General features: G+C 46.1%; 1 protein-coding gene and 1 long non-coding RNA gene across 8 annotated transcripts in view; both read right to left on the minus strand.

The window, feature by feature from the left end:
* LOC135387568 (uncharacterized) overlaps positions 1-8,664 on the minus strand; it is a 72,209-nt gene extending 63,545 nt beyond the window's left edge. Inside the window, exon 1 of the long non-coding RNA XR_010421202.1 lies at positions 8,441-8,664. This is a non-coding gene — a long non-coding RNA (uncharacterized LOC135387568). The remainder of the gene's footprint in view (positions 1-8,440) is intronic.
* Positions 8,665-9,571: 907 nt separating this feature from the next.
* The window catches only part of LOC135389015 (epidermal growth factor receptor-like), a 152,173-nt gene continuing 145,660 nt past the window's right edge, over positions 9,572-16,084 (minus strand). For 6 of the 7 annotated variants that reach the window (XM_064618933.1, XM_064618934.1, XM_064618937.1 and 3 more), the window contains 3 exons: positions 15,250-15,454; positions 13,239-13,418; positions 9,572-11,205 (listed from right to left, as the gene is read on the minus strand). In XM_064618933.1, coding sequence (XP_064475003.1) covers positions 10,841-11,205; positions 13,239-13,418; positions 15,250-15,454 — 750 coding nt within the window. In that variant the 3' untranslated portion in view covers positions 9,572-10,840. The remainder of the gene's footprint in view (positions 11,206-13,238; positions 13,419-15,249; positions 15,455-16,084) is intronic. The other variant, XM_064618938.1, reaches the window with a different exon arrangement.

A 16,084-nucleotide genomic window follows, 5' to 3' on the forward strand; every position in this document is an offset into this window, starting at 1 on the left:
ATGTCCATAAAGCCACTACGTAATGTCCTACTGAGCGTCCTTCTGCAACACTGCACGCAATGTCCATATGCTAAGTGACGAAAATACCCTTATGATGCACTGCGACATATTCTAGGGCGACCAGATAACATCTACTTTGCAACTTAGTTCAGTTTTCCAAACATCTCTATTGTACAATAATATCACGCTACAACCCGATCAATCTAACACACCATCGGTAATCATGTCACACAAAATCCGCCCCAAACAAGTCACACAAACCCGTACCAAAAACAGTGAAACAACACTCTACTGGAGAACCTTGTTGACGGCAAGGCTCCATCAATCACAACATATTCCAATGTTTGGGCAACACTCTGCTGCAGCTTAAACCTCATAATCTACTCAAAAAGTCAGCTCCGACATTCTCGCTGCCCTTGATGTATTGCACAGTGAACTCATACTCTTGCAAAAACAAATTCCATCTCGTCACCCTAGAGTTCACACCCGTGTTCTTCTTAATGTATTGCAGAGGTTGGTGATCTGTTTGTACTATAAAGGAACGTCCGAACAAATACCACTGGAACTTCCTAATACCCCAGACAAGAGCTAGTGCCTCCCTCTCAATAGTGGCGTAGTTGCGTTCTGCGGCTGACAGACGCCTGCTAGCACAGGTTACTAGTCTCGGAACGTTTCTACGTTTACGGCAGCATATACTGATGGCGCATCCCGAAACAACAAGTCCGCCTCAGCCTTCGTCATTCCATCCGAAGGCGTCGTGCACGGAAGACGCCTTTCACATCCAACCTCCTCCACAGCTGCGGAACTCTATGCCATCCTTTTCTTTCTACAACACATCGCTGATTTTCCACCCCGGGAATGGGCAGTCTTTACAGACTCCAAATCTGCACTTCAAGCAATTGAAACTTCCGGCATACGAGGCCCATCCGCACCCCTAGTCACCGACGTGTTAATGGCTTACCACACTATCCACGCCGCAGGCCACAGGCTAGTTCTCCAGTGGGTTCCAGCCCATTGTGGTGTCGTGGGGAACGAGCAGGCCGACAGCGCCGCAGAAGCAGCACTCTCGTCTCGGAACCGGACCCGTATTGTTCTGCTCAGAGGAGACCGCCGTTCAATTCTGCGACGTCTAGTGACACCCCTGGCTTCCCGCCAACGGACAACCGACATTCTTCCCCCCTCTATGTTGAACAGAGTTGATCCCATGCTCGCTTTCCGCATGCCACGAAACACATCTCGTCAGGATGCTGCATTAATCCACCGCATGCGCCTCGATGTGGCCTTTACAGCTCAGTGGCGTTACCGCTTGAGACAAATTGATTCTCCCACTTGTTGCCACTGTGGTGCTCTTGAGGATCTGGAGCACATTCTTCTTCATTGCCCTCACTACGAACCTTCCCGAATCACACTCTCCGAGTCTCTTCGTCAGCTGGACTCTCGCCCTTTCTCCCTACCGAAATTGCTTGGTCCCTGGCCCAATCCAGCCCAGCAACGCTCTGCGCTCAAAGCTCTTCTGACATTTCTGGACACCATCGGACTTCGATCGTTATTGTAAAGGGGCTCGTTATTTTATTCCCCCCATTCCACCAAGCACTGGGGTAGAGTATCGCCTGTTGCGATGAAACTCCCCACTCTCCTAGGCCGAAAATAAAGTTGTTGTTGTTGTTTGACTGACATACCACATTGCCGAACGTCATTTTTTTCAGATTGCACTTTTATAATACCTTCGATTCTCAGTAGAGTTCCCAGAGAGCTACGTCATTGTCACGTGATCCGCCCCGTATTCCGCCCATTTGTATAGGCAAGACAAACACACATTGTCATACATGCCGGAACACGCGAATAGTTCCAAGGGTGGCTGGCGCCCACACCGCTGTGATACTTGAGACGCTGCATTGTTTACATGACACGGGGAACTGGTTCAGGGAAACGTCTGCCGGCGTGGATTACAATGCCGAATGCAGGGCATCAAGACCACAGCTGTGGCACAAGTTGCGGAAAGTCGACTAGACACGATTGCACTTTTCCGCTATACACGAAGAAGGCTTGAGACGCCGCGATCGAGTGACTTTGTAGTTTCTTTCAATCTGCATGAAAACAGTTAGTGAAAACGTACGTCGAGGAGTAAGTACTGCCATTCTTATTTTTGTTTAAAGGGTGAACGGCGTGGCACGATATAACAATTAGAAAGTTGAAATTCCCACTTGATTGCTTCGGTATCCATTTTCTGGGTGTAGGAAAAAAGGTCCCCGGAGAAAAGGTCCCCGGAGAAAAGGTCCCCGGAAAAAACGCCCCCGGAGAAAACGTCCCCAGCGAAAAGGTCCCCGGAGAAAAGGTCCCCTACGCCGATTCTACGAATGTCGTTTCATCGAATCTGTGGCCGCCGGTTTTTCTTGTGGTAACGTGTGAAATACGTAAATGGCTCTCTTCACCTAACCTTGGTCAGTCTCCCCAGCGTGTGAAATACGTAAAAGGCTCTGCTGACCTAACCTTGGTCAGGCGTCGATGAAACGGCGTTCGGTGAAATGGGCGGACACGCTATTCATTCAAACACGGGAAAAAGATGTACATTCTGCCTTGGATAACATGGACTGGTCATAGGTTTCGGATGACGCATGTCAAAGCTGGTCCACTAATTTCAGGATGACTCATGATGCTCTTTGTGGCAATGGCTAACACACCTCACGTGGCAGTGTCCTGCCGTTGGGATCTGGTTCAGCGGATAGAGCTAACAGCCAGAAGCGAACATACGTCCGATCCGAGAGATAACGCTGAAATAAACAGTTTAAAAATAATACTTCGAAAAATCCAAAGTTAAAAATGCACGTTTAAATCTAAATCATGAAAATATGCATGGTGTCGAGTTCCTGGGTGCCGAAGTAGTGGTCGTTACAATACATTTCCCTCTTTCCATGCTCGGTAGCTGAAAGTTCAATACGCTGCTTTTTTCTCTCTCTCTCTCTCTTTCTTCTTCAACCACTTGCTACATCTCTGCGGAACTCTTCTAGTCAGTCCCATGGGTTTGGACCGGAATCTCGATTTAAGCGTTCAAGTACAAGACCATGTCAACAATACAAAAATGACGTGAAAATTCGCGCTCTGATAATCACTGATTCGAGTTACGAGCGATTAAGTATAACTCCACGGGAGAGACTCCCGAGGGGACCTTTTCTCCGGGGACGTTTTCTCCGGGGACCTTTCTGCTGGGGACGTTTTCTCCGGGGGCGTTTTCTCCGGGGACCTTTTTTCCGGGGACCTTTTCTCCGGTTCCGCCATTTTCTTTTCCCTTTTGCCTTCGTTAATATAGCCACTCGTCTCATGGGGAAAAAAACTTGCGGGAGTCTCGTAGCTATGCAAATTCGCCGGTTAGCGTAATGTCTTCCGCTTGTATCATTGCAGACACCCGGCAAATAGCATCACATCACCTGCATGGCGCTTCGAAGGTTATACAACATCCTCGTTCCTGTGCTGTTTGTATGCTTTTTCTTGCCGCTTTTCTTCCTTCGACCACGAAGTTACGACTTCAACTTTTCAGTTTTCATTCCCTCAACTGTCGTCAGTTCAAACCGGAAGCCAAAGCCACAGCACGAGCTACTGCACCCAGCAACACCAGTTAAGTCTAATGAAACGGAACTAGAATTCGCATCGCCGGGAACATCGTACCCGTTCGAAAACTACGAACCTACACGGCCGCCTGTCTTCGAACTCAAAGATAACACCCCTGGTTACTTCATAAATATCGCATCAACAACTTGTTTTAAATTAGGAACGAACACTTCCGTCAGCCAGCCTGAGAAGTGTGTGTGTCTTCCCAGGTGGTACGGAGAGGACTGCAGCCAACCTCAATCCATTGTGGCATCAGACCAGTTCCAAAACAGGTCGAGCAGAGACAAAATAACTAGAAGACGCCAGGCGCGCAGAGTGATCAACGGCATTAACATCAACCATGAGCTAGACATTCTCGAAATTCGTCTTAACGAACTTTACAACGTCGTTGATGTCTTCATCGTCTGCGAATCAAATTACACGGCGCACGGCGACGCCAAGCCGCTATATCTTTTGCCAAAACTCAAAGCCGGATTTTTGCGACAATTTCAAGACAAAATCGTTTACGTCTGGTTAGACCACTTCCCGAAAGGTGGTATAGAAGACGGCTGGATTGCAGACGGATACTTGCGTACGTTTCTATGGAAACAGGGAAAGACTCAGCTTTCTGGGTTGCGAGACGACGACATCTTCATTCTAAACGACGCAGACGAGATTCCGCAAGCAGACGCCATTGCGTTTCTGAAAACGCACGACGGTTATGGGTTCCCCATCGCTCTCCGGCTACAGTGGACATCTTATGGATTCTATTGGCTTGCTACGTTGAAATACACTAACGTGACATCGATATGTACGGTGAAATACCTCAAGAAAGTTCTGCAAGATGATGCTTACGGTATCCGCAAAGTTCCTCCCTACGAGGCAGAGGACCTGTACGGTGAAGAGGTTGAACGGTGGATAATTGGCATGGGAAATGAAACGCACGGCGGGTGGCATTGCTCGAACTGTTTGCCGATACCGTTGATCAAAGTGAAAATGCTATCGGCCCAGTCAACTGATGGGCTGAGGTGGGGAGATTATCCGGATAAAATGAACGAGAGCTACATTCGGTACTTGGTGAATGAAGGACGTTGGTTTGATGATCAGAAATCTGGAACCAGAATTGTGGTTGACGAGAGCACGGCGCCAGCATTTGTCTTGAGGAATAGGGAAAGGTTTCGCTACTTGATTGAACCACCAGGAAATCGGATGGTTAAAGAGACACGAAGATAAGAAGAGTGAACGCAGACATGCACGGAGATGATTTGTGGCCAATGGAAAAGAAGACTGAGCTCTACGATTACAAGATTGTGAGGAGAATTGCGTGGCAACTCTTGTTGCGATTGGCTATTTCCAACACGAGTCCGCGCGCCACGGTTCGGCTTGCTACAACATACATGAAAGGTAGAATTACATGGCTACCCCAACGCCTTCAATACCACAGGACTCCTGTTCAACGCCTCCTCACCCCGTGTCGCTACGGGTGTCGTCTGCTTCAAGCAATGGCTGCAGACGACTTCAACGCACAAAGTCTGTGGCAACGACTTCGATCAAGTTATCCTGGTGAAATGTAAAGACGGTTATCTGCAGCGATGTGAACCTTCATTTGAAGTTTTACAGCGAAGGGGGCAAGAATATCGACACCACAGATACCGTAATGCATCATTCTATGGCATCACATCTTGCATTTCCGCAGGGGAGGTCACATGCGTGGGAGAACCAATATGAATGGCCGAAAGCTGGATGCAAAAGTGTATTCCATGAAGTGTACCTCGTTATCTGTGACACGTAAAATATTTTTCTTTTCCTCACGACACTGGTACATGCAGTATACAACGCGTACACCATACAATGAACCGCAGAAATCAAGGTGTCACAGCCCCTTTAAACCTTCACAGCCGGACATCAGAACGCTTGCTGTAGACTACATGCGTGTTCCCGTGCTATTTAAGGTCGTTGAGAATAAATATAGCGTAGGAAGAACTTTCCCTCGTCACGCATTCATTGTTCTTGTTACGATTACCTGGCTTACTCTAGCATGACAATGCCTGGCATGAGGCTACAGGTTTATGAACATAATATGTATTACGTTAATACACGCTAAGTTCGGCCTGTTGTTAAGAATCTATTCTCTAAAGCGCCTATAGAGGAACGAGGACGAAGGGCGCAAGAACACAGGCGAAACTTTCAACAACGGTTTAATGAACGGTGGAATGTAATATGTATTATTTTGGGGTTGCCTGAACCACCGGTTCCTTTCATTTTTATTTATTTATTTTTGTCGTGTTGCGTAGTAAAAAATGAATGAACGGTACAGAGCAGGAAGGGAAAAAGCAGGAATAACTGTAACAAATTGTTTGTTTGTTCTGTAAGTTTGTTACAAGTAAAGAAGCATGGTAACCTGTTGGTATAAACCATCTTCTAATGAAGAAGTCGGAACTTCCGCCGCAGCGTTGGCATCCCAAGGTTACTATATGTGTTCCACCCATACATCACAATGGAATACACAGGTACTTTTACTTCGTTTTGTTTACGTGCTACTTTACGTATTTCTGCAGACCGTTGCGCACGCTTTTTGTTGTTGTTGTTGTGGGAATACCGTAGCATGAAGGGGATGCAACAGATAGGCCCCACACAGAGGTGTGATTATGTTTATGTTTAGGTGTGTTTACATTTATACGTCTGTGCTAATATACAAAATCCAGACGCTATCGTCTTCCCATGCAGAGTGAGTGCTGGCAGAAGCTGAAGGCGTTGCAACAGATACGTACACCAAAGCTGACAGTCAAATATTTCCAGTGAATTACATCACAGGGAAAATTACGCAGGTGCGTAGAAGGCACTGTCCAATGGACCTTCTTCGCATACGCGACGTATCCTAGCGGCACTCCAGGGAACCACGCTCGGAGCGCGTCAAAACAAATCCACGTGGCCAGCACAAAGGGCCAAACCGGTCCGAAGTGGAACCAACGAGCTCGCGCCGTTCGTGCGGTCTCCCTACTGGTCCCCACTTCTGCCGTTCCCATACTGCGCCATCTAGTGAGGACAGAAATAACCCTCCCCGGCGCCTCAAGGTCATACGCATGCGCATAGGCCGTTATGAAAAAGGTCCATTAAGGGCTAAACGCATGGAGCGTTTTTCCGACGTTTTCAGGACGCGCGCGCGCTCGGCGTGCGTGTGACCTCGTAAAAACCAGTTTTTCAACACGCGCGGAGGGCGTACGCCGGAATCTGACGACTACAGATACTGTAAACGTATTTTTATTCGCGATGTATTAATTTTCGCGAATCGCGCATTCAGTCATTTGCGAAATTATTCGCGAGTATTTAATTTCGCGATTCCAGGGCTGCTTCCGTTAGCGGTATAAACATCAAGCTGTGTTCGCGAGTACAATTTTTCGCGATTTTTCAGCGGTCGCGAAATTCGCGAAAATTAATACATCGCGAATAAAAATACGTTTACAGTATTCGCGCGCGTCTGGGCGCGTTTTTCCGAGAAGTAGACAGAACCATGGCCGTCGTGCGGCAGACAAGGTGGCGTATGAGCAGCTTACATAAATTTTGGGACATTATTCATCACACTAAATTTACGTGAACATTTTAATGGTATCTGGAATGAAGGAACGCATGAACAACAGGAAAGAAGAGCATCTGCACGTTCTAACAGATATTTGTGGTCGACGAATATAGCAACAGTGGCGCGCGTCACTCGCTCCGTACGCGTCCCATGCGTTTCGGGTGGTCGCCTCGCTGGCGTTTCTTCGCTGCGTGTGCAAGGCCATCGCATACGCGCGACGCTTTGACGCTGAGAAAACGTCCAATGCGTTTCGCCCTTTATGCGGAGTGAGTCGCACAAACACCACGTCGTTACAAGGTTTATTCACTGACGTCACCCTTTAAGATAATTAATAATAATTGGGTGTTTACGTCGCGAGACAACTGAGATCATGAGCGACGCCACAGAGGTCGCTATGTGGATTGCTTTTGCCCACCTGAGGGTTCTTTAACGTGCTATGAAAGCATCATTTAACGTCCCTCGCGGAAGACGGCGTACCTAAGCAACTTCTACCCTGCCACCAAGTTGCTGGCGTCCTCGGCCGGGTCCGAACTCGCGATCTTGGGATCAGAAAGCGAACACGCTACCGACTGAACCACCGAGTTCGAGCACAAGCTTCGAAAAGGCGACAGGCGCTGCTATGACGTAGGTGGTGAATGCGATGAGGGGTCACGAGGGGGATCAGCACGCGCTATACGATAGACTTACTCTAGATAGACGACAGCTTGTCTCTGAACAGGGGAGAGGGTAAAGCTTGGAGGAACCACGTGACGGAGTGTCGGTCCAATCACAAGTCAGCAAAAAGGGGGTAGTCTATTCGAAGATTGACATGGTTCTCTGCACAGGTCCGCAGGAAAGACCACCCGCGCGTCACCCTGAGATGGTACCCCCTCATTTCAACGAGGAGCCAATGAGGTCGCGCGACTGGCAATAGGGAAGAGAGGGAGACTGGGTAGCTGCGCAGACCGATACTTACTGTGGCGCAACCTTGCGAGTGACGTCATGTGAGAATAATGTGAACAAACCTTATTTCTGGCAACCTGGTGACAATACCTGCCGATATCCTGCTACTGTACCACTAGGGTTGCGGGTTCGAAGACGGTCGAGGACGCGAGCAATTTGTCGGCACTTTGGCCGGGCCGTTTCAATGTTTTCTTTAAGGGCGGAGTTCAGGGAAAAACAGGGCTCGAGCACAGTCGAGCGGCATTCGTTATTCGAAAGACTGGACCTCTCAAAATAATTGGCATTCGTTACCCGAAAGGCTAGACCTCTCAAATGAACAATTGTTTTGCATCTCACCTCGCACCTGTGGCTGTTCCACGAAGCGTCACCCTGGAAAGCATTGTAGCGTTCAATCTCGCCAGGCTGCACTACCGTTATGCATTGCCGTCTGCTCAGAGTTCATGTATTAAATCTATATGGACTGGCAAGCCATGCACAATCGACGCTCTCGTGAAAGGTTAACGCGTAACGTCATTTTGCTAACCAATGTACAGCACAGTTCAAAGCGCGCAGGTGACTTAAGGTAGGAGTAAAGCAGGAATTCAGGACGTCGCGTTTATCGCATCATATATGCTGTCTGCGAGACACACATCCGTTTCGCGTACGGCGCGATTAACCACCACAGTCGGCATTGTTATCGCCATGACTTGGCTCTTCCGTCGATGCCGGAAAATGCCCGCGTCCCCAATATCGCACTTATCTTTCACCAAAGATGAATCGTTCAAATTTGTCAGCTGCAGGTGGTCTCCCATACAGCACGGCATAGCCTTCTCTGTCACAACTTTTTATACGTTTTCTATTTCTATTTAGTGTTATTGCGCCGAAGCAACTGACTATGAGCGGCATACAGACGTGGAAAGATGGAGAGAGGACAGCAGGGGGGGGGGGGGGTTAATACGCGTCCTGGGCTGACTTCAGGGGGAATTCATCATTCATCTCGAAAGTATTTGGAAAACCCAGGGGAAACTCAGACAGCACAGCCACTGGTAGGATTCGAAACCACCCACTCCATCTTCAGCACAACTTTAGCTACCATCAACGAGCAGATTTCGGATACCTTAAAAAAAAGGACACCTTTAATTGTACATGTAATTGTACTTTTTAACCTTCTGCTAGCATGGTCGCTCGTATTTCAGCAACAGAGAACGAAGACGGAAACGGGAAGAAAAGAATGCCAGGTGTTGGACTTGGACTTGGCAAGGCAATAAGCAGTGCAGGTGTAACTTTAGATATATTAGGCAAAACCCTGTGCCAGTGGCAGCCGTAATGGCTTCTTCAGCGTGTGTCAGAAAACCCTTTTTAAAGAAACTTTTTGTCTTTTAAGAAACACATCTGCATTCATCAAAGAAGCCCTTCAAACACATTTGGGGCACCCATATTTTTTCTGATTCATAAACTAAGAAATAATTATTGACAATCAATACCAGGTGTACCTCACATATTTTTTTATTAGTGCACGATAAAAAAATAATACAATCTCTCATAAAAATATCGCTTTACTTTCCACAGCTTTATCCTATGTGACAGTAGCGACTTGAAACTATGCAGCTGCTATGATTCTGTCCGTGTTGTTCTCACATTTCATTTATTACGACAGATTCATGCGTGGCATTGGTCTCTGTCTCGCAGCTTACTTGAAAGTAAAAAAAAAATGCTTTGTACATTACATACGAAGTTGGTTCTACACTCATTTACATATCTCCAACAGGAGGAACCAACAACACATGCTACCTACAGAACGTATAGTGAGTCTTTAGTACTAGTCAGTACTTAATAGGTACAGATTGCAATGATTTTCTACATGGTATGTAGCTTGTAATGTTCAACTATGCTAATCGAGTTGCAAAATGTTAATGCAGCATTAAACACAATAAAACTGAGTCTAATGTACGTAAACTTCCGGCAAACTATCTCTGCAAAAAAGAAACTTCCTGCTCGTACGGAGCAAATATCGGCAAAATATTTTTTGTCTGTTTGTTTTTCTTCGCAAAATACGATATCACTGGTATGTCAAAAGTTCTAACAATAACAGGGCCAGTAATTTAGAACGCTTCTGCAACGATAGTAGAATGAAATACGTAAAGTGACCTTTGCACAATTATTCCATAAACTGCGAGAATATGAAAATAGTATGGCACAAAAAAACTCTTACAAAAAATTTCTTAATACTGAAAGCTCACCAGGAAGTAAAGGGGTTGTGACCATGATTAAAATGTTTTTTTCGGCAGGATGAACATGAACGGGCATCGTCTGCTAACTAGCGGCCAAGCACGAGAAAAGAAGCTGCATGTACAAATTGTAAACAGAACGGTGCGCAGTATGGACTGCAACAACCAGAGCAGTTCGCTGGCAGTTTGTTTATGTATAATATATACACGTTGTAATGCTCACGGCGCAGTTCGTAGAGTTGAGAAACACGCAGAAACCGAAGTTCATTGTTTCTTCGTCGTCGACTGTCCCTTCTGCTACGAGATTGTCTTTTTCAACTCACTGCACTTTTCCGAGTCTTTAAAATAAATAACGAAGTCGTCACTCAACTCACGTATCACTTGAAGCACAAACTCTGGCACAAGATGTCTCTCATCCAGTTCTCGCAATTTTCAACGGTGATTGACGTTTAATGACGTTCGACACTGTTTCAATGTTGACCGAACTTCAACCGAACTGTTCCAAGAACATCAGCGTTGAAAACAAGCTTCACACAGTAGTCTCACTTCGACTACGATGATTCAATGGCTGAAGTTCGCGCTTGAGTCTATCGTAGTCGTTGTAATACTCGTGATCGTCCGTATCTTCGTCCGAACTGTTCTGCTTCCGCTGCGGCTGTGACTGCGGGCCTATGGGAAATTGCGGCTGCTGCTGCTGCTGAACCACCGTCGGTGATCCCAGCGGACCAGTCGGAGTGGGACAAGTGTTCACATACTGATGCCGCGGGTCGCGGTTGCGATTCATGAGGTGGTATTCGAGGTTGTCGACACCGTGTGGTTGACAGGGAAGTCCGTTTTGAGGAATGAAGTCTGGAACAAAGCTCCCGTAATCTTGCAGACGAGGAGTCGACGGATCTGTGTGTGTTGGAAAGGTCAGACATTGAATGGGCTACATGTAGAGCCTCAAGTTTTCGGGAAATATTTTTTTCTAAATTCGGGGGGTAAAAATCGGGGAAATAAACGTGCACTAAATTCGTGCGAATTCGGTGAAAAAAACTTCCTGTATGCTAAATTCGGGGAGAAATCGGGCTCAGTTACTCAACTAACTGTAGCGCTTTGGTACAAACGGTGATGTAACTGCGTTTGCCCGCCAAAATAAGTAAGTTGGTGCATTCCTACAGACATCTCAGCGAGGGCAACTTGCCGGGTAAGCATCGGGTTTCGCCCTAAAGAGGCAACCTTCAATTCGGGGTGCAAATTTGGGGAAGAATCGGGTTAAACCCTAAAACTTCAGGCTCTAATTACATGGTCTTCAGTGACACTGCACTGAAGTAAAAATTTTATTAGTTCACGTTTTGCCAAGAAGCACCTTCACCATATCTCTCAGCATGTAATGCGAAGTTAAATTTCTGCATTCCCCTAGCAGAAAGTTGCATGCCAGATGGATGCACTAAAACATGGAAAGCAAAGACTATGACTTTAATTTCTGAAAGCACCTTGTGTGCTGAATTAGTGTCACAGCACCACGATCTGTTACTCGCACCGCTTACGCGTCTTCGATGTCGCCGCCGTTGCCTGTCAAGGATTCTTTGGCACTGAGCTCCTGAGCCGGCACTTGCAGGCAGCATCAATCATAGTGCCTGGCAAATACCCTAACAGCCAGAACAGCCAAATACCCCTAACAGGCTGGTGACAGCATTAGTTTCCTCAAGCTTCCTCTTCTTCGGCCAAACAGTTATTATAAGAGCTCTAGGAATGCACTTTATATGAGACACATCTTGGCAGCATTTTGCATAATTGCGTTTGTATGGAATGTGGTAATAGAGCTGAAGAGTCGAAGCAGCACCTCCAGCAGCACATACTAACAAACGCTGAGGAGACATGTCGTCTACTCTCATTGCTTGCATGGCCACTGTAGAGAAGTGGCTGTGAAACTGGGAGGGTGCGTTGCACCATAGGCATATTATACTGATGAGGGGACGTCTGTGGTACCGTTATACCGTTTTAGATACAGGGTATAATGTGAGTGTCCACGTAATACGACCCTTTTCCAGGTTAAAAAAAAACTTGCATTATATGCTGAGAAATACGGTACGTCGTTGCTTCTGCTCTATTTTCGGGTGAATCTTTGCTGCTTAGCTCCTTCCTAGCCTAAACTTTAAAGGAGTTGTGACACTTCACCAAAAATTATGCGGGATAAATGTAAAACGATGGTCATTTACGTCGATTAGAATCTGCATTCCAGGCTTTACCAGCAAAGGGATTATAGATAGGGTTGCCACCAGGCCGGTATTATACCGGCAGGGCCGGTATTTGTGGCTCAACACCTTTCATAGGTGCTTTTACGGGGTTTTCCCTTCAACATTCCACTGCAGCTTGAAAAAATCTGGAGCACAGACCCAACTCTGTAGTCACCAGTCGTTTTCTTAGTCATTCATTATTATCATTGTTGTCACGAGCGAGTACACCCGTTCTTTCTTTCTCTCTCTCTGTATACTCTCCACCCCTCACCCACTTTCCCTTTCCCTCGAACATTTCCTCCTTTCCCTCTATTCCACCTCCTCTCCCTCAGCCGGTATTTTGCACTCCGAAACGTGGCAACCCTAATTATAGAAGAGCACAAAATCAGCACCGCAAGTACCGAAACTCACCCATCTGTGATATCACGCCAGATATCAGCGTGGGGTCACCTGTTTACGATAAGCAATACGAATGGCTGAGCCTGTCTTTCCTATGACGTGAGAACTCAACACGGAAGTATATGTTCAAATGTTTGTATCTGACCTACTGCAGCATATAGAATAATTCCTTCGATACCTTGACATGCAATATAGAATGTATGTATCATGCAGTGATCCATAGATATCTAGGTGTCACAACTCCTCTTAGCCTCAGGCACTCAAGCTACCATTTCTTTTTTACTACCTGGGTATCATCTGGGTACATACCTGGGTATCGCGTATCCCCAATTAAGTCCATGTAGGTTGTGGACAACCCTCTGCTCCGGGGAGACGGCATCAGGTAGTCGTCTTCGTCCACCGGAAGGTGGAGCTTCATGTCAGATGGCTTTGTGCCCTTTGGAAGGGTAGCAGCATTGTGGATGAAGGCATCGTCATCACCCATCACATCTGGAATTAATTGAGATAACCTTTTCTCAGCACAATTAACGCTTCCCTACAATGGTAAAGCATGCAGTGGGGTTATACCAGTATCTAGAAAAGTTATAAAACACACGGGGGGTCCCTAGTAACATATGCAAAAGGTTCGTGCAGTAAGACGTACAGCGATACTGTGGAAGAAAAGTGCAGCACAATCACCTTGCAAAGAATGCAACCGCTAGAAAACGAAACAGTAGTTTTGTTTTGGAACAAGAATTTCATCAGGTGTCACATTTTTTCATTTCAGTGTACAAATATGCCAGCACAGATTAGGACTCTGGTAGCTGAATGTAGTGCAGATCATGAAACATTTCCAAATTTCAGCTCAGTCAAATCAAAGATCAAGCAGAGGCTGAATTTCTTAATATACTGTTGTAAAAAATCTGTTTGACAACATGTGATTTTTTTCATGTCCATGTCCCCTTCGTCCTTTGCCTCTAATTGGGCAACAGTAAACGGGACAGAAAACTAATTATTATAATAATAATTTTCTTGGTTTCTATAAAGCTTACAGCTTTGGATTTTTTTTTTTTTGCACCGCAGGGCCCATTCACCTTCACCTAAAAATAAATTAGTACACTTGGCACTGCACTATGAATTATCGCCATTCATTAATAAATTACTGCCCTGTCCCACGCTTTCGAGGGACCGATTTCTCAAGACCATGGTACACCCTATAACGCAGTGGAGTCCATCTATAGTCACCTGAACAGCAGTTGAAAAAGATATGACCATATCAACATCCTAGGGGTGTGCGAATATTCGAAATATTCGATATTCGTACCAAATAACGGTACCGCGCTATTCGTATTCAAACCGAATAACATTTCATTGAATACTCGAATATATTCAAAATTCCGCAAGCTGGCTTCAACTCATGCCTCTGAGCGTTTGGCAAAGCCTACTTTACAATTCTGCGCCTCAAATATATCCTGCAAGGTGGCTTCACTTCATGCTTCTGAGTGTTAGGTGAAGCTTACTTTATAGTTTTCTGCGTGCGGACTTGACGATATTCTGCAAGTTGGCTTCGCGTCATGTCTACGAGCATCAGGCGAAGCCTACTTTACGTTGCAGACATGGTTTAAAAGTGCGACTTGAGGGATCACTGAAAATTGCCACTTTTGAGAAATATTTTAGCAAATATTGGCAGGGATGTTTAAGTTAGTTTAATTATTTTGAGCTTTGGCTGGACCAGCTATGATGCCATAGAAAGAGGGATTTAATCACACAGCTAGCTACTTTATGTCTGGAATTACAATTTTCAGGACAATTCTAGCACAAACGTATTCATCAATGAAATATGTGCATATAGTTCGCAGTCAGTCTCACAAACTATACAACTGAGCACCAGGTTTCAATGCAAGCTTTTGCTTACTATTCAGCAATAAGCACACATTTTTGTGTGGTATTCGACATTATTCAATTCGCTACTATTCGAAGATTTTACTATTCGATTCGTATTCGATTCGTATTCGATTCAAACCCGAAAATCACTATTCGCACAGCCCTACCAGAACCCATTGACGAAGTCAATAACGTAGCCGCTAGTTTACACATTTTTTTTGCTTATTTTCTCTTGCCTGTGGAATCCTACAGATTTGTACATTCTCCGCCGCGGAAAGCTAGGGGCTTTTAGCAATAATGACAGCTGTAATGATGTACACTGAATGAAAAAGGACACGAGGATGTCCTTTAAAGGATGCAACGTGCAAGTGTAGGTGCGTGCCATGCGAGAGAGAGTTCTTCCCCCGGAGGATGCAGAGGGGGAATGAGGTTGCATTCGTTTTGTAAAGGTGATTACCGGCATCTTTTCCCAGCATCTGTAGGGGATCCATACAGTAGCGCTGGTTGAGGCTATTCTCACGAGTGCGAGGGTTGTTTCCCATACCGTGGCAGATGCCGTTCATTTCAGTGCCGTGAGGGGGCATTGTACCCGGGAAGAATACAGCTGGGTGTGGGATTCCCAGGGTGGGGTCCTCTTCAAAGCCCCTGTCATCCATGAACTTCTGCACAGAGAAAAAAGTGGGTCATTATGTCAAGGCACAGCGAACGAGTACGCAAGATCAGTGGAAGTAGCTGTCGTCTGCTGCACATACAGTCGCGCAAAAGTCCGAATAATCGAGCAGTCCGAAAAACCGAATTTCGCTTCAAAATAAACTGTACTAAGCACTAGTGGGCTGGAAAAATTTGTCTATGCTTTCCTAACGCACTTCAAGCTCTCCTAATGACATCAGCTTCTATTTCCCGAAACGACATTTCGTCACTGACAGAGGCACCGCCGTCATCAAGTCCGCAAGTCGGCTTCACCTAACGCATGAGTGCTTTAGGTGAAGCTCGCTTTACAGCGCTGTCGCGCGACACGCGGAAGGACAGCACGTGCTGGGCCTTTCGAATCAAACAGTTGGCTTAAAAACGAACTGTCGGGCAACAGTATTCTGCTTCATGGACGAGTCAGTAATTTCAAAGTTCAAACAATATCTGTAGAATAAAGAAGACTTGATTGCAGCTTAACTGTGACATAATTTTTAGGGGTCACTTCAATCACAATCAAGTTTTGAGTGGTTGCAGTCGTGAAAATGGGCCTTCTTTCAGTGCACAGGCAGTCGCTTGTAGCTGCTAGCTTTCTGTGTTGAAGT

This window comes from Ornithodoros turicata, chromosome 3 (assembly GCF_037126465.1).
Source record: "Ornithodoros turicata isolate Travis chromosome 3, ASM3712646v1, whole genome shotgun sequence".
In the NCBI taxonomy this organism is placed as follows: Eukaryota; Metazoa; Arthropoda; class Arachnida; order Ixodida; family Argasidae; genus Ornithodoros; species Ornithodoros turicata.